This window comes from Anopheles coustani, chromosome X (assembly GCF_943734705.1).
Source record: "Anopheles coustani chromosome X, idAnoCousDA_361_x.2, whole genome shotgun sequence".
Lineage (NCBI taxonomy): Eukaryota > Metazoa > Arthropoda > Insecta > Diptera > Culicidae > Anopheles > Anopheles coustani.
In genome coordinates, this window is record NC_071290.1 from 16,795,059 (window position 1) to 16,812,510 (window position 17,452).

Genomic DNA, 17,452 nt, shown 5'->3' on the forward strand with positions numbered 1-17,452 from the left:
ATACGTAATGCAGATAGTTTAGTTGTATTACTCTCTACTATCAAAGACAGTAGTACTTATTCCACATTTGATTAACTGTAGTGATTTGTTTGTAGCATTTATCCTTCTTTGTGTAGTATATTTTTATTTCATTTAGTTGAAGGAAGAAGAGCGTTCACCATTGCAAGTTTTTCTTGGTTCTGTGTGCTACTCAACATGTGGCATGTTACTTAACCACAAAATCGGTTGACTCCAATTTTAAAAATTCTTTGCTAACTTTTATGCAATTTATACACCCATTCTCAAATCTATGATAGGGCGGGACTTAGTATCGTCATATTCAAAGGCTAATACATTATCACTTCCAAGCGACGACTTTGTATTTTATGGTTTCTTTAATTTGACGGTGTTCCTTCAGCAGTTGCTTTGTTTGGTTACCGAAAGATCCGTTTGTTGGTGCAACGAGTGCACCCATCCGGTGCCCGCCTCATTTGTGCTTGTGTGTATGTGTCTATGGCCGAGGTTTTATGGCGGCATCCCTCAATGCGTTTCTACCGGGCATGCATGGAAGGGTTAATGAAACGATCCACGGAAGCTCGTTATCACGATATCAACTTTTCAAAAAAAAAAAACCGCATGATTTGTTGCCCAAAAGTGTGTCGATGAGTGAACGGGGCAGGGTAGGGGGGGGGGGGGGGGGGGGACGATCCTCTTTCACACGTTAGTACGCGTAAATTTCATTGTTTTACCCTTTTTTGACAGCTCGCCGATAACGGCGTTTCCATTACTGTTACATCCTCCTCCCGCCAGTTTCTTTTCACCGATCGGGCGTTCACGCTCGGCTAGCGATCAGATGATTATATATGACTGTTTTCCTCCCGAGCTTAGCTTTTCCCAAAACTTTTCTCTCTCGCGCTAGTTGCAGCACCTTCCGATGCCCATTGTCCCTCCCTCCCCCACCACCACCACGGCCGCAAGCGAAGGAAACCGTTTCATAATTTTTCACGTCTTATCTCCGATTTACTTTTATTCGATATCACTGCCTTGCTTTCTTCACCCAATTTCGGCCCTTCTACACATTTCACATTTTCCCTTTTTCCAACCGACGATTCTGCTTGCACTAACCTCTCCGCTCCCACCCCTCCGTTCCAAAACCGTTCCAGGCCCTGAAGCCGCCTGCATGCAGTTTTAACACGCAACACCGTGCCTTTCCGTTCGTCGAGTGTTCGTCATAAATTTTCCCTTCCCTTCGTCTTTATAGCACCACACCGCAGGAACGTTCACTCGGTGGCGCATAAAACGCTCGCGCGCATCTATCATTTGCGGGTTTGATTGGCCATACCTCTTGGTACGTCTCGCACGTCAAGGGAGACTGGGTGCATGGCGACTTGGGGCTTCCTCAGCGGATGGCGTTTCATCTTTGCTCGGGCGAAATCAATTCAACGCACGCTCCACGGTGTGCATCAACGCGACCGAATAGAAATAGATACATTTTGCGGTTTGAAGCCGGCTAACGTACAATTTTACGGATATTTGAGGCTATTCCGAGATAGGTAAACAACATCGTTCAGAGATAAGTTTCATAAAACGGCACGCAATGTATGGCCGTGTCGAGATTTAAAACTACGATAGCGATTCGTGGATAGTCGAGCACGTTAACTGCCAACACTGTTATTTGTTCTAAAACGTGTTTATCCCATAAATATGTAAAATGCTACATCTAAACTATACTTACCATATAAATAAGTTCTTTATAAACCTCAGTCAGTAAAATCCGTTGGCTGAATACAGTTTACCTATACACACATTTTATCAAAAATGATTGTACTAAAAAGTGTGGCAATCAATGTGCTTTGGGTGATACAAAACAAGTTGGTCTGAATTATTGTATGGGGTTTTGGCAGAGAAAGCCGTAGTTAACTCGGAATGACCCCTATTGATATTTGTTCACATCGCCCGCCTCATTGTTCTCTGGTATAGGCATGAGGATGCTGTATATCAAATGTAGGAGATCCAGGGTACCAAAGGCTTAATTGCACATTTTAGAATATCTTTCCAATCCATATCTATCCTTTTGGATCAAATAGTATCAATTCAATGTAGAAACTACACGAGAGTGAAGGACTGCTCCACTTCGGTTCCAGAACAGTCGGGAAGATACCGGAGCAAGAGTTCAAGCGCTTCCCGGAATAGGAGTTCCCTGACGGCGGTATCGCACGGATCCGATCGCGATCGCACACCGGAACGGAAGCCGCCCTGGAATCAATTGAGCCAGACTGCGACTGCTCCGTGTGTGTGTGTGTGTGTGTGTGTGTGTGTGTTTGTGCGTAGGTGTCTCCTCCAAGGCTACTTGGTTTTATCTTGCGCCGGATTACCTACGCCGCCACTTACCGTGAGCTCGCTTACATAAACTGCAGTCGGACGACGGTATCCACACTCCTTTCCGACGGTATCCACACGCCCCGCCCCGGTCTTATTCTAGCCGGCTTTTGCCGGCTTTTACCACGACAAATCATTTATTGTTGTTCCGCGATCGTTGCCGCGACGTCCTAGCGTCAAGTCAACGCGCCGAACAGACGCGTGCGCTACTCGCATCAATTAGTAATTTCCTTACTCCATCCCATCGTGGGCATGGGGAAAGTGGGGCAATATGAACCCCGTTTAACTACTTCCAGTTCATTGAACATGAAATACCCAGATGGCGTAAAGATTCTCATATTGTTACTAGAAACAGCAAATTTATGCTTTTTGTTTTTCTCTCAAAATTGTGGAGCAATTTGGTAAGTTATTTATTGCAGCTTCATCTTAGTAGTCTGTAGTAATCTTGTAGACTGCGATGTAGGTCTTAAAAGAAGGTGATGAGATAGAATTATATAGTCTGTTTCTAAACGTTGAAGGAATAAATATTAAATTGAATGTGTTAATTACCAGCAAAAATGGTCCAAAGAGAGGAAAACGCCCTTAAGCTTTAGTTGTAGAATAGGTATAACCTTGAGTTGATTTTGTTCGAAAAGTGTTATTTTGAAAAAGGTTGGACTTCTTCAGAGTTTTATTCCACATTTATGCCGGTGCATCTGCCTGTGTATTTAAACCTGAAAGAGTATGTTTTAGTTTTTACCTACCATTGCCACAAGAATGCATGAATTATGAATCCTATCCTTTTCAGTGTTCGTTATTTAACATATTTGGAAACTTGAGCAGTACAGGATCGATTACAATATATAATTTTCTAACCTTATGTTAAACTATGCATGCCGCAGGACCGTGAAATTCACATTGAATAAATGGAAATTTTTTTCAAACATGCCTGTCCATCTTGCCCCACTTTCCCCTATGTACGCGAAGCCGAATACGTACTTACACATTTACCGCGATCAGCACGCAGATGAAAGAGGATCGTGTCGAGGATGAACCGCGTGCCGTATACCGTTCGCGGTTTAACACAAGCAGTCGACACTGATGGTGACCGAATGTCACTATGGTTGGTATTTTATATTTATTTCCTGCTACCGCGGCTTGCCCGACGGCATCATTTGCATTCTCAGCTACTGGAAGCCGAGCACGTGTTGGAGCAGAGCGTCGGTGGCAGGGTGGAGACGGTTATGGATGCTCTGCCCGAGACGTTGTGCACACCGCAAGGCCCCGGAAGGGCACGGCTTGCTTGGCTGCGTGTTCGGAATTGTCTAATCAATCTCTTCGGATATTCTTTCCATGCTCACTTTACATATCTGTCTCTCTCTTCTTTCCTTATTCGTGTTGACGGGTTGACTCCTCAAATTTCCCCAAAATCCCTTTAGGTTCTTCGCGAGAACTGACCTCGGTGCGAACTTGCCGCTGAGGTTATACCGTCCAGCATTCAGAAGTAGAGATTGGCACCCGCATCCAGCGGGAACCGAGGTCCGACGCAGGTGGTGGAGCTAGAATGATAATAGCGTGGTTCCGATTCGCTGGCAGCAGGCGACAGCACAAGCGAAACGAGGGCGTCTTCTATTAGCCGCCGTCTTCCCGACGCTATAAAGCAGCGCTAGGTCACGGCGAGCCGATTTAGTACGCGCCGTCACGCTCCACCGGCATCACCAGCCGGCCGGTATCGGTCGCCAAATAGTTTGCTGAAGACGCAGTTTGCACTGAACACTAAAGTCCGCGCGCGCGCCTGTGTGTGTGATTGGCTTCGCAAGCCAGGATCTATATGGAAAGAAGGTGACGGACGACGGCTCCACGGCTAGCAGAATGTCACTGGATCTAGCGAACTGTTTGATGGCTTTCGTGTGGGTTGCCACACTGGCGGCCGCGGTTGACGGGGAGCTGCCGGAAGTGTCCGAGCCGACATCGTCGGAGCAGGTCGGTGGTGGTGGTGGTGGTTGGCAGTGTCAGAGGCCGGGCCGCTTCAGCAATCCGGAAGATTCGAGCTGCCGGACATATATAACCTGCATCCCGGACCCGCAAGGTCGCGAGGCGGAGCCAACGTACACGCAGCGGCTGGACGAGTGTGGCCCGAATGCGCTGTTCAGCGGGCGCTACCAGCGCTGCATCACCGGTACGGACTGTGAAACGCTTGAGGACTTCTACGCCATCGAGTATGAGTGCGCGGAGTGCGGGAAGTTCGTGCTTCCGACGTCCACCGACTGTCGCCATTTTGTGAACTGCCTCAAAACGAAGGACCCAGGAGTTTTCGTACCGATCCGGCAGGGCTGTCCTGCCGGTAAGCTATTCTCGCCCGAAGGACGCGGGTGCGTGGCCGAGGATACGTTCGAGTGCAGTCCCGGAACGACCGCTGTGTCGCCGGTGGTGGCGGTGACAACGACGCCAGCACCAGCCGTAGCCTCTATTGCGGAAGCTCGCGGCGGCCATCTTTCGGACTTCGTCTGCCTCGGTCCTGGGCGGTTTCCGGACGAGTCGGTGCCACATTGCCGTGGGTACCGGTGGTGTACCGCGTTGGAGGGCGGTGGCGTGGGACAGTTCGTGTCGCGAAACTTCTTGTGCGACCCGGGGCAGGTATTCTCCGAGCTGGAGGAGCGCTGCGTACCGACCGGAAGCTACCAGTGTCCGGATGACGACGACGGCGGCGGTGGGGCGGACCGGTTCCGTTGTGTGGCAGTTGGTCGCTTTCCGGACCGGAGTACACCGGGCTGTGTGCGGTACTACCATTGCCAGGAGACGGCAGGTGGGACTCTAAAAGCGATCCTGGAGCGATGCCCTAGCGGTACCGTGTTCTCCTGGTTGACGACGCGCTGCGTGCCGACGGCCGAGTACGTCTGCCCGGTGGTGGAGGTGATCCAGGAGCAGGTGGAAGAGGCAATACTAGCGCCGCGAGCAGAAGGAAGGCAGCAGGTGGAAGACCCACCCATGGAGCCAGAAATCTCGAACGGAGGCACTATCAGTCGTCAGCACAGAAGCCGCTGCTCCCGTTCCGGCCGGTTCGGCAACGACGCGGACGCCCTCTGCCGAACATACTACATCTGTACGCGCGACATTCGGGGGGCGTGGGCAAAGGTGTTGGTGCGCTGCCCGGCCGGGACCATTTTCTCCCGTACTGCAGCTCGATGTGTCGGCGCTGAGTCGGTGGAGCCAGATGATCCGTGTGCCCCGAGGAGAAAAGCACCGCCATCTACTTCGACGCGTGACTACGAGAGCCTGCCGGAGGATCCAGATGTAGGAGTTGGCAGCGCGGAAGACATGACGTGCGGTGAATCGGACCTGGTGCTGCCAAATCCAGCCGATCGTACGTGCAGAACGTATTTCCGATGCCGTGAGACGGTCATGGCTGGCGGATTGCGTACTCCAAGGCTGCAGCTGTTTACCTGCCCCGAGGATACGCTGTTTTCGACGATCGCCGGAAGGTGTGTGCCGTCGCGAGTGCGAGCCGACACCGGCCACGATGACGCATCCGGACAGGACTTCTTCCATCCTGGGGTCGACGATGAACCACTGCTACCGGACCATTGCACCGAAGTCGACCTAGGCTCGGGGGAACCTCCCGATACGGTCGATCCATGGCTATCCACATCAACCACAGCCGCGGAGATGCAGCCAACAACTACGATGACCTCCACCACCAATCAACCAACCACGGGGATCGTTCCAACATACACGCCTCAAGCGACGCTCGCTTCCCCTATGGTCGACGTCGGCGAAGCCGGACGGCTGGGCACCTACTCAGGACCGGCACCCGAGTATCCCTGCACCGCCACCGGACGGTTCGCCGACATTAACTCGGTCGACTGCCGGTCGTACTTCCTGTGCAAACAGCAGCAATCGTCCGGATCGCTCGTATCCGTTCATCTCACCTGCCCTGACGGTACCGTGTTCTCGCGAAACCTCAACAAGTGCATCGTCTCGAGCCGACACGTATGTTAGACGTGCTCCATTTCAATTCAAAGAGGGATTATTCTTGAAGTCATACGGTCCTCTAGTGTCGCTTGTATATGATTATGACGCTCCAGTGTGGCTTGTATTTATTACTCGAACTGTAACCACGAGGGATCGGAAGACTCAGCACGAAAGCGGGCATGCATCCTGCTTGCTCGGTGGATGGATAATAAACCGTTCATTACTCAAAAACCTACGAACAAGCGCTTCGCTTTTTGGAGACTTTCAGAGCTTGTTTGAGAACTGAACTTTCCAGCCTGCTTCCCGCGCTCTGGCTAGCCCTCAACCTCCAGTTGAGTCTTGGATCTCCAGAGTCTTGAATCAACTCCTGAAAGCCGGCATTTTCTACCTTTTTTCCCCCAGTTTTCGGTCATTCTCAATTGGTTGTAAAACATCATGTGTACCGGGCCGGGATACGATTGGATCATCGTTCGACCTTTCCCTCCCCTCGCTCCCTACCCCTAGAGTAGCAATTTCCGCTCGCCGGACGGACGGGAAACCGCCCAGTAAAGTCATCAGCCCGACCCGTGGGTTGGGATCGGAGAAGGTGAAGCTGGCGAAGTGGTCTCCGCCTCCGTCCGCCGTGAAGCACGCCGAGCTATGGTAACCCGCTGGCGTGCTGCACCGGTGCTTTATCTAAATATTTATAAAGTGGCTTGATTAGAACCAGGCGGGCAGAAGGTAAGGCGCGGCTTAACGGCGCGCGCCAAGTGAAGTGAAGCAAAGTGAAGCAATCAGGTGCAGGCAAGCGCAACCGCAAGACGGGCCCGGTTCCGGTGTGCGGGGGCCGCGGGCTACACTTGCGGCGGGCCGTGTTCGGTTTCATGGTCGTAAAATTGAATTAAATTGTAAACAGCGCTACAGCGCGTGAGGCGGCAGTACAGGGTCGCCATTTGGGGCTCCGTCGCATGCGCGTACCCGATCGTGTGGCCAAACATGAGAACTCAATCCGTGCCCAATGTAAATCGATTCAAAAAGCTCCAATCCAACAGAGTCTACTAAACCAATCCTCCGTTGACTCTCATTCCTCATTTGTCCGTTCTCATATCAATGGTTCAGTTTTGTTTTGATCTTTTTTGTATCTTCCTCTATTTTTAATTTAATCTATGAAAACATAAGCTAGGACTCTAACACTTACTAATGTGGTTAGTCTTAGAAAGACGCCACTATCTTTTCACTTGTACTTTCTCATCTGCTGGAGTTTGTAGGCTGAAACGTATTTAGGAGAAAGTGGGGTAAGACGCACCAGTAGAGCAAAATTCATCGGCATGTTTTTAGCAGAACTATGCAATTTTGAAATTGATGAACTATTGAAATACATCATATAACAATTCCATTGCTTTACAAGAACGCTTAACAAAGAAACTAGGATAACGTCCGTCAAGTAGCTCATTATTTTGTTTAGCGTGTATTGAAATAAGTTGATTTAATTCATAACGAATACTGAAAACAGTTGGAATGCTACATGGTAATCCAACGTTCATAATCAACATCTTATATTGAATCAAGCAATTCATTGCAATAAAAGCATTTTTATTTGGTCTTCGAAACAAATTGAACTAAATTTTCCTACAATAGTTGTTTGAAACGTGTGGAAATTAGTACTCTTAGAAAATGTCAGTCTTAGTAACAATTGTTTAATGTTTTGATAGTTTTTGGTATTTGGAGAAGGAGTCATAGACTACGAGAAATGTTTTTCACTTGAGGTGCGTTTATTGCCCCACTTTCCCCTACATACGGTACTACTCGCATCCCGTTGGTCAGCTCACGGGAGTCTGTCAAGTCGTATACGGTGCGTGATTGGACAAGGTCACCATCCATAGAATTAGCCGATGCAACGGAGCGTCGTCCTGAACCTTTTTGTCTTCCATTTTTATGAGGGCTTGGTAAAGTCCAATTTTTATCGGTACTATCGTAATAAAGTGAAACCGATTGCTCATCCGTGCGATCAGCGGGGAGAAATTGGGCACGATGTTCGGTATCGCCAGCAAGTCATCGAATAGTAAGTTGATAGAAATTCACTTCCCCCCAAATTCACCTTCAGCGACTTTCTTTTATGTTTCACGAACATACGTCACACAGATTGGGATCAATAAAGCCGTCAAGAGATCGTGACCTGCCGGCAATCTTTTCAGGCTGCCCGAAAACTGTATCCTGCATGCTTGGAAAGCCCCCAACTCTTCTTCTTTTTCGACGTTCGATGTATCCTCTCCGATTGCTTATTCAGTGTAAAACAATGGTAAGACAAGGTGAAATAAAAAATGTAAGATGCACTGAGATTAGTGAATGGAATCGGTTGACGATGCTCCGGACGCTGCTGGAGAAATTTGATCGACACTTCATGTTCATTTGATGGGAACCCCATTCATTTCTGTGTATGTTTTCCAGTGAGGCAAAAATCCATAAAAATAAGGGCGTCCAGATGGGGTCGACCCGATCGGTAGATTTTCCTACCCAGCCTTTTTGCACTAGCCATCCTTCACTTCGTATTTGCTCGATGTTCGCTAGAGAACCGCGGTGTTTTGGTGATGATCGATCCCGTGAGAAGGTATATGAGACGAGCAGCAAGGGAAGCGCAGGGAGGACGTAGTGTAATGATTTAATAGGTCAATGGTAATTGCTGTTCAATTGTTGCTGTCGGTATTGCTAATCATCATCGCAAACATCAGCATCTTCGGCGTCATCATCATCATCAGCATCGATTCATTACCGAAAAACCGACCGGGAGAAAATAGCATCACATTTACAAACACGGCGGGAAAACGAGGCGCAGACATGCAGCTAGGGAGAGGGGGGCAAAGAGTGGATGGGAAAAATAAAAGTTACTCCAACCGGGGAGCTGCGGAAGGTAGAAAAGAAAGAAAGCATAAAGACGATGAAAATGCAAACACCTCTACAAGAGCCGTTTAGGAGCAGAGAAAGGTTTGGCTGCTTCCTCTCCCCTTGATTGGTACTTTTATTTTTTTTCCGCCGTGGTTTTCCTCCGCCAGGCAAGACGCAGCAAAACTAACGAACTTAAAATCATCCATTAGACAAACGATCGCCGAGAGGCGAAAAAGAAAACACCTGGCCAGATAGTTTGGCAGATAGCAATTGTTGCATGAAGCGTCATGAAGTGTTCAGCCGTGTGGTTGGAAACGAAATTCAGCAACCGAAGTTGATAATCGGGCCGAGCGTTATCAGATGTATAGTCATTTTTATATTTTTGCGGTGCTCTGGAAGCAAAGACTGTTTTCCGCACGACCCACGAATGAAGGATCGTAACGAATGTACTTCCGGTTGCGTGGAGCTATTCCGTTAAAACTGTTCAGAAGAAAAAGATGATTGATCGGTGCGAAACTAGGGTATATTTTCCACAAATATGCAACCAGTCGCTGAAGTTCCTGGTCACGAAGAGAGAGCACCTTCGTCAAGTTTCAAATAAATATTTATTTACCCACGCTCAATAAATATAGTTTGCCATGAGAATTATGTGAAGTGAACATTCGGTACTTCGAAATGTTTGTTTTTCCTACTCACCAACCCGAAAGAGCATCTCTGTTTAGAACTTTAATTGATAGTTTCCATTATTCCAACGTTATTTTTGAACCTTCCCTCGTTCAAGGTGTGTAAATTGCAACTAAGCGCTTCAAACACCTTGGGCAAATGTCATATGAATTGGTATCAATTCAGTATTCGCGGCAAATAATTGAAATCTAGCAAGTTTTTCAGTGCAGTGCTCCGTAAAAACGCATCTCCAGCTCTCTACCACTTTGGGAATCAACACAGCCCTTAGTTTCGTTAGTTGCATCAAATGTAAAAGGGTAGGTAGCTTTATCATTGCGAGCGATGCAACCGGAGCTTTCGGGTCAAGAACAATTATCAACGACAAAACTCATCTGCGGACTACAAATAGCCGCTGTAGCTAAAGGCAGCATATGCAAACCCATGCATGTACGGCTTATACTTACCCTTATTTGCCAACTGCAATTTTATTGACTTTGGTCACAATATGCAAGTATTCATGTATGATTCACGGACTGCGCTGCATCTCATGCCTGGCACGTTAAAAAAAACGCAATGCAACGCAACCAGGCGCGCAAACCAATTGCGTATTAATTCACCAAACGCCTCCCCGATCCCATCGCAGCGTGTCCAACTCGACACCGGCATTGGCTTCGAATGGGAACGAAACTAAATCACGCACATTTCAGTCAATCGAGAGCACCTAACCGTCACCTTCCGCAGCGAGGTGTTCTCCCTAGTGCTGGAGTCTGGACAGTCGCCTTTCTATTGGCATCGCTGTAAACAGTTTCCCAATCGTTTTATTTTCGCTGTGCATCCGGCCGATCACGGAGACCATAAATCGTGCGTGCGTGCTCGATGGCTTTCATTGGTTGTGACCAAGCACATGATCATTTTTTACCTTCAATGTGCACGAACCAAAAAAGGAAAGGAAGGCACAAGTCAGCAATTTCAAGTAACCTGATAAAATATTCCATCAAATGGTAAATTCATAATGTACGCTCAAAAGGTTTAATAACCGTTTCATGGTAATTTTTACATAATTTGAATTTTTATACCCACTTTTATAATAACCGCTATGTTGAACGATAAGTCGTTTGACAGTTCAGCACGCCGGCGGACACGCACACCAAGGCACCGTTCTTGTTTTCAGATTGGTTATTCAATCGAATCGTTTGACAGAACCTACGGCAAGGACTCAGGATTATTCCTTGTGCCGGGCAGCGTGAAAACAGAAATCCCGAGCAGTTTTCGGCTTTTTTTTGCTGGCCCTGTTTTGCATCTTTCATTGCATTTGAATTGGATTCGTAACGGTGCGGACGGACTCCTGAACCGGTGGCCGATTGGCGTAGGCTACACCCATCATCATGTTTTCCTCAGCAAACACTGTGATCACACTGTGTCGCACTTTACTGCCACATCCATGGTAAGCCTTTCCTATCCGATTATCTATTCTCAGTATTATTTTGCTAACGCACTAACCTTCCTGCAACCGACAGGAGCACCACTATTATCCCGGTACGATCGAAGAACTACCTTAATCGACCCCGGCTCCGGAATCCGGTTTGGTTCGTGAAGAAAACGCGCACAGTAAGTTCTGACCACCGGTATTGGAACCACAGTGAGCATACGTGTAAATGTATTCTTTTTTAACACCGCCACCTTTTAGCTACACAATGAACAGTTCACCGAGGACAACAGTGCGTTTCTGAACGAAATGAAACGAGAGACGATACTCAAGGCGGCCAACCGTAGCCAATCGAACCTGGTGAAGCTGGCGAACGAGGACCAGTTGGCCGAGTGGAGCCCGGGTCTCAAGCGTACCGGAGTGATTGCGAAAAAGATCGGCCAGTACCCAATGTGGACGAAAAATGGTCAGAAAATAAGAACCACACTGCTGCAGGTAACGTGAATTTTCTGTTTCTGTTTGGTAACTAAACGAAACTGCCTGTGTAGAACTGAAACGAATCAAATACTTTCCTTGTAGATTATCGACAACGAAGTGGTGAAGTATATACCGCCGGAAGATTACCGACCGGCCCAGGAACCACGTCAAAGTCGCAATTGGCGCAAACCGTATGGCTGCCTGCTGGTGGGCGCCGAACACGGCGACCCGTCGCTCTTCACCAAGGATTACGCGGGTCTTTTCGCCCATTCGGGCGTGCTGCCGAAGAAACATCTCTGCCGGTTCCTGATCTCGCCCGAGGCGCAGCTTCCACCCGGTACGGCGCTCACGGTGAACCACTTTCGCGTCGGCGATTTCGTGGACGTGCGCGGTCTTACGGTGGACCGTGGATTTCAGGGTGTCGTAAAGCGGCACGGTTTCAAGGGCATGCCAAAGTCGCACGGTGTCACCAAGACGCACCGACGTCCGGGCAACATTGGAGCGGGCGGCGGAAAGGCGCGTGTCTGGCCCGGCACCAAGATGCCGGGACACATGGGCAACCGGTGGCGTGTGCTGCGCGGTTTGCAGATCCTGCGCATCAACCCCCAGTATAACGTGCTCTGGGTGATGGGTAGCAACATTGCCGGCAGCACGAACGGCATCGTGTACATCTACGACACGATACTGCCACTGCGAAAGCATGGTGCGAAGGGAGCTCCGGCCGGTCCACCCCCATTTCCTACCGCCCTCGAACCGTCGGCCGACCCGGGAGACGTTTGGCTGGAAGATCTGCACGACTTCCGCAAACTATCGATTACGTACAGCAGTAGCGAGTAGGAATAACATCTGTTTAACAACCATGGTGCAGCGAAGCAAATTTAGAATAAATCACAAAATTCATTATTAAACAACAAACTTTAATCTGTTTGTAATGTAACCAAGCACAAGATGATTTTCACGTTACACGTTTTATTTATCTTTGAGAGTTTTAAAACCCGTCGTTGATCATTGGTCTTTTGTAAAGTCTTTTTTAGAATAGTTCTCTGATGGAAAAATAGAACTGTTCTTTTAAGTGTTCTGTTTCGCTGGCAAATGAATACAAAAATACGTTCGTTGAAAGGGTTCAATCAAACATTATAGTTTTACATGATTCTCGGTGATGGATTTAACTATCGGGCAATAGAACAATGCCAGACAATCATTTTTCGAACATTACTATTAACATTGTGAACATTGAAACTGATACGTTGGACACTGTGGATGGTTTATTGGATGGGCGTTTCGTCAGATCTTAATGTTTTTCTTTTTATGTATCCGTGCAGCATGAAATGTGCCTCAAACTCCATATGCGGTACTGGTTCAAACATTTAGACGGTACTATGAGGTAGTATTTCATAATTCAAATGCACTCGCACTAAACATACAAGGTTGCAAAAATGCACACAGTACGTAGAGATAATCGTTTAGTTAGATATTATCTTGTCATTAGCGTTTTTTTCTCCATGCGAAAGATCTAATTTTACATCGATATCGATGAAGCAACTTCGTTTCATTTCGGTTCGATACAGTTTACAAGCTTTGTGGGATGTTTTCGATATTACTCATTTTAACAACTTTATGATTTGCATCATTTCGATATTTACATTTTTTTAAACAAACGGTATCAATTAAGGAAAACCAATAGTTCACAAAACTACGTTGGCATGTCTTCCACCGCACTCTTTCCATTATTTTCCAAGCCTTCGTCCTTTGGTAACATCTTAGTATTGACCGCCAGCTGCACTGGAGATGTCTTGATTGCACCGGCCTCAGTAGCATCGCCTTCCGTTGCGGTCGATTCTTTTTCTGGCAGCATGGCACCGTTTGCGATCAGTGCACTGCGCTCCTCGACGCCAAGATATAGCAAACAGACCAGGGCGGCCCCCTGTTCAGCGAAGCGTTTATTTTTTTCCCAAAACGAGCTGCTGTATCGCTGCCCGCCGAACTGGATGGTCGCCCGGAACAGTTTGTCCTTCTGCTGGACTTCGTATTGCGCTTTCGGGTGTCCATTGCGCGTGGCGTACGTGTAGAGCTTTGTCTTTGGAAGATCATTGTCTGTGAAAAATTCGTAATTTCCATAAGTTCCATTAACGTCATGGTATAGCATAAGAATCAACATTTTAGATTCAATAAAACATTACCACTCGGAAAGTTGCTTCGTATGAAACAAATATTTTCTTGCATCAACGGCGTCGCTTGGCTCTGGTTTTGGTTGTTTTCCTCGAGGCACTGTTTTTTGCTGGCCACCTGACCACTCTCGCTCGCCTTCTCCTCCGATTCATCGTTGGAGAGTGTCCGCGGACGGCAGGCGCGCCTTCCCTTTATTCCAGCGTGATGATACTTAAGTTGCGTTTCGCGACAAAATTCACCCAGCTCCCAGATGTCACTGCAGTTGTTGAGAAAACAGTGCAATCGTGAGCATTAACAAGATGAAGTGAGTGGTTTGCACTTACCAAATTTGCTGCATGGTTTGGCTGTCGAGCAGCCGTCTTCCAATCGGTGACTCCTGCAAGCTCCTGAGCATCATCTGCACGCAGTACTTTGTGTTCGAGGGTGAATTATCGTAGCGGACGGACAGCGTAATGTAGCGTCGGATAACGTCATCCAGCGGAAGTGGACCGTCCGCTCGAAACAACGAACAGTTCCACTCGGCGGAACGGGCCACCATGGCGCTAGTGGTACCGCACCGACGTGCGAACTGCAGTACATCGTGGCGCCTTGTGATGCTCTGCGAGCCACCGTTTGCAATGACGGGAATGTGCAGGGCGCTTGCGACCTTCGCAATGGCTTCTAAAATGAGTCAGCAGCAAGCATATGCATTAAGTTTTGGTTCGAGTCAATAGCAATCAATCTCCCTATCGATGCTGCATACCCTCATTCACAGGATCCCGAGGCCTTTCCGTTTTCGTTCGTCCGTGCACACCGATCGCGCTGATACCGGTCGACTGCAGTTCCTTTGCGAGCTGCACCGTTTCTTCAAGATCGGGTAGTATTCGAATTTTGCACGTTACAGGTATCGTAACGCTGCTCACCAGCCCTTCGAGGATTGCTTTCGCTCGTGGTAAATCGTACAGCAGGGCGACACCCATACCACCCTTAATGGAAAAATCCTTTGGGCAACCCATATTCACGTCGATCGCCGCGACATCCTGCTGTAGCTGCAAAGTTCAAATCAACAAAACATAACTATAAACCTTCAGGCGACTTTTGTGCTAAACTATTCATACCGACCATTTTTGCCACCGCAACCGCGCGCTCCACCGACGCAGTGCCGATTTGCAGGATCACTTTGTTGCGTTCCTCCGCACAGGTGCGGAAGACGACCGTTCCGTCGGTGGTATCGATGTAGTCGATCGTGCCCAGTACATCTGTGTGAACGAAAGATCAAGAATTAATGTACAATCCACCCGTCTGATGATGTCAGCCAAATGCTACCAACCATTAGTAAGGCGTTCGGCCCGCAGCAATTTCCAGTCGATGATTTCTTCGGTGTAAACCAGATCGGCGCCGTATTCTAGAGCCAGCAGGCGCATCGGTAGCGTGCCGACACGTACCATGGGCGCTAGAATTAGCTTATTCCTATAATCGAGACCCGTTTTCATTTTCCGCAGAACGGCTTCTAAAAATATATCTTCAAATCAACAGGTAAAGGATGCGAAAAGATTGAATGCCACGAGTGCCAACACTAAGAACTGGATAATTTTTCCAACCTCACTCAAGCAACTCACCCGTTAAAAAACTAAGCCGATTTTATCGACTTATGCTGCTTCATGTAAGAATTTATGGGGGGCTTGAATATTCCTCCCAGGACGGTCAAAACATAAACACACATGAAATCATAACACCGTGCGGCAACGTGGTACAACTGTCAGCGACAACCTCACATACACACGCACACTTTATGCTACGCCTTATGAAACCGCGATGCACGGTGTGTAGTATGTCTACATGCTACTTGACGTTTCGTGTTATCGTCGCAAAGAAAATGGTTTTGTCAGATGCAAAACGTTTGTTTACGTTTTTCCCGATGTTCCTGTTCGCATTACTCGCCACTGGAAATTTGCGGAATATAACACAGGAACTGGCGGGTTTGGTCGGATTCTAAAAGCGTTTGTGTGGAGCCTTGGCTCTGGTGTATTATGTCGTAGCCGGGTGGCAACGTGCAAAAGTAACTTTTCCCCTGATATGAACTACGATGTGTTATGTCGTGGTTGCAAAGTTCCTTCGACGCAGATTGGTGTTAGCAATCATTTTTTTCTTTTCATTGTCCTACTGCATGGTTCATCTAATTAGCAGGGTAAGATTTATACAAGGCAAGGTGCACAGGAAACGTGCGTAAGCTGTTTACAGACACTTTCAGCATAACCTATCAGCTTCATATGAGACCAAGTCAACAGCTTTCAAACAACATTACCAAATCAAACATGCGTTCTTCAGTAATGATACCCGTGCAAAACGGTTGTTTTTCTTCTGCATAAAACACCGTCAAAGTTGATGGTCTAGTCTAATGCTTTTAATGTGTCTTTACAGAATAATAACTTAAGCTTGAATGGAGACCTACAAACTCAACATTTGCGGCATAAAGTAATCCTGTGGACGAAAACGAAAGCTGAACTAACGAAAGCAGTGCAAGCGGGGGGCGGTACAGCCAACGAAACCGGCGAGCAGCAGATTCCTACGAACTGCCGCAATTCCGTTCAGGGCAAGTCGCTTATCGTAGACGACCGGGGGTACGTTTGCCCGCGGGTGGAACTGCTGCAAAATGGGTGCTGCGACGAGGCGGACGACGAACCGAGCAAGCAGTTCGCTTGCACCACATGCAAACCGAACCACTGTTGTGCGGTGTACGAGTACTGCGTGTCCTGCTGCTTAAATTCCGACAAGGTATGATAACACCCGGCCTACGGGTCGAAACTGGACTGCTCTCCCAGTCTACAAGATTGCTTCCCACCCTTTTTGTTTTGTAGCGATCGATTCTAGAGGATGTGTTAGCTAAGGCGAACGGCAGGCAGGTGGCACTGTACGCCGAGGTCACCGATCAGTTCGAGCTATGCTTAACCAAATGCCGCACCAATTCGCAATCGGTACAAAACGAAAACAAGTACAGAAATCCGGAACTCAAGCACTGCTACGGTGAGATGAACGAAGCACTCTGGCTTGCCACCGATGGGAAAGATTCTCAGTGAAACGAAAACGAAGCACTGCTTTAGATTCACGGCACTTTCGTTTTAACCATTTACCGAAAGGTGGTTTGCACGGCAGTCGTTGCATACGGATCACGCGATTCCCTGCGAGAAAGCGCGATTATTAGGAAATTATTTTACACAGTAACAAATGTATCTTAGCCCCAAGTAAGCCTCCGGCCTGCCGCATGTATGGCCATGTGCCGTTAGCAGCATCCCCATAATATGCCCCGTAAACGCTAATCAAACGGATTTATCGTAAAAAAGCGATACAACATCGGATGATGTAACGCGTGGTCAAACACGTTTCAGGCCGGAAATTTACTATGTGATGTTTTATTTGCTACACACTTTGCCCCATAAGTTATAGCAGAAACCCCCCGTTGTGTGTGGATGCAATCGATGGAATATACAAATAAGAGAAGAACCAATGATCAGTAGACAAATCTATCAATAAACACAGTAAAATGTGTGTGTTAAAATTATCAACAAA

At 47.8% G+C, this 17,452-nt stretch overlaps 3 protein-coding genes across 3 annotated transcripts; 2 read left to right on the plus strand and 1 right to left on the minus strand.

Annotated features, from left to right (window-relative positions):
- The first annotated feature begins 11,041 nt into the window (after positions 1–11,041).
- Positions 11,042–12,652, plus strand: LOC131269624 (large ribosomal subunit protein uL3). The gene is made up of 4 exons (XM_058272084.1): positions 11,042–11,278; positions 11,352–11,442; positions 11,522–11,755; positions 11,840–12,652. Exons 1-4 carry the CDS (start codon positions 11,220–11,222, stop codon positions 12,572–12,574), a joined length of 1,119 nt encoding a protein of 372 aa, XP_058128067.1. The 5' UTR covers positions 11,042–11,219; the 3' UTR covers positions 12,575–12,652.
- Positions 12,653–12,696: 44 nt separating this feature from the next.
- Positions 12,697–15,584, minus strand: LOC131269623 (tRNA-dihydrouridine(20) synthase [NAD(P)+]-like). The gene is made up of 7 exons (XM_058272082.1): positions 15,505–15,584; positions 15,216–15,407; positions 15,008–15,144; positions 14,649–14,934; positions 14,230–14,566; positions 13,918–14,162; positions 12,697–13,831 (listed from the first exon to the last, which is right to left on the minus strand). Exons 2-7 carry the CDS (start codon positions 15,376–15,378, stop codon positions 13,431–13,433), a joined length of 1,569 nt encoding a protein of 522 aa, XP_058128065.1. The 5' UTR covers positions 15,379–15,407; positions 15,505–15,584; the 3' UTR covers positions 12,697–13,430.
- A 226-nt stretch (positions 15,585–15,810) lies between these two features.
- Positions 15,811–17,452, plus strand: LOC131269128 (SREBP regulating gene protein). The gene is made up of 3 exons (XM_058271452.1): positions 15,811–16,073; positions 16,307–16,660; positions 16,744–17,452. The coding sequence occupies exons 1-3, from the start codon at positions 15,972–15,974 to the stop codon at positions 16,960–16,962; spliced, it is 675 nt and encodes a 224-aa protein (XP_058127435.1). The 5' UTR covers positions 15,811–15,971; the 3' UTR covers positions 16,963–17,452.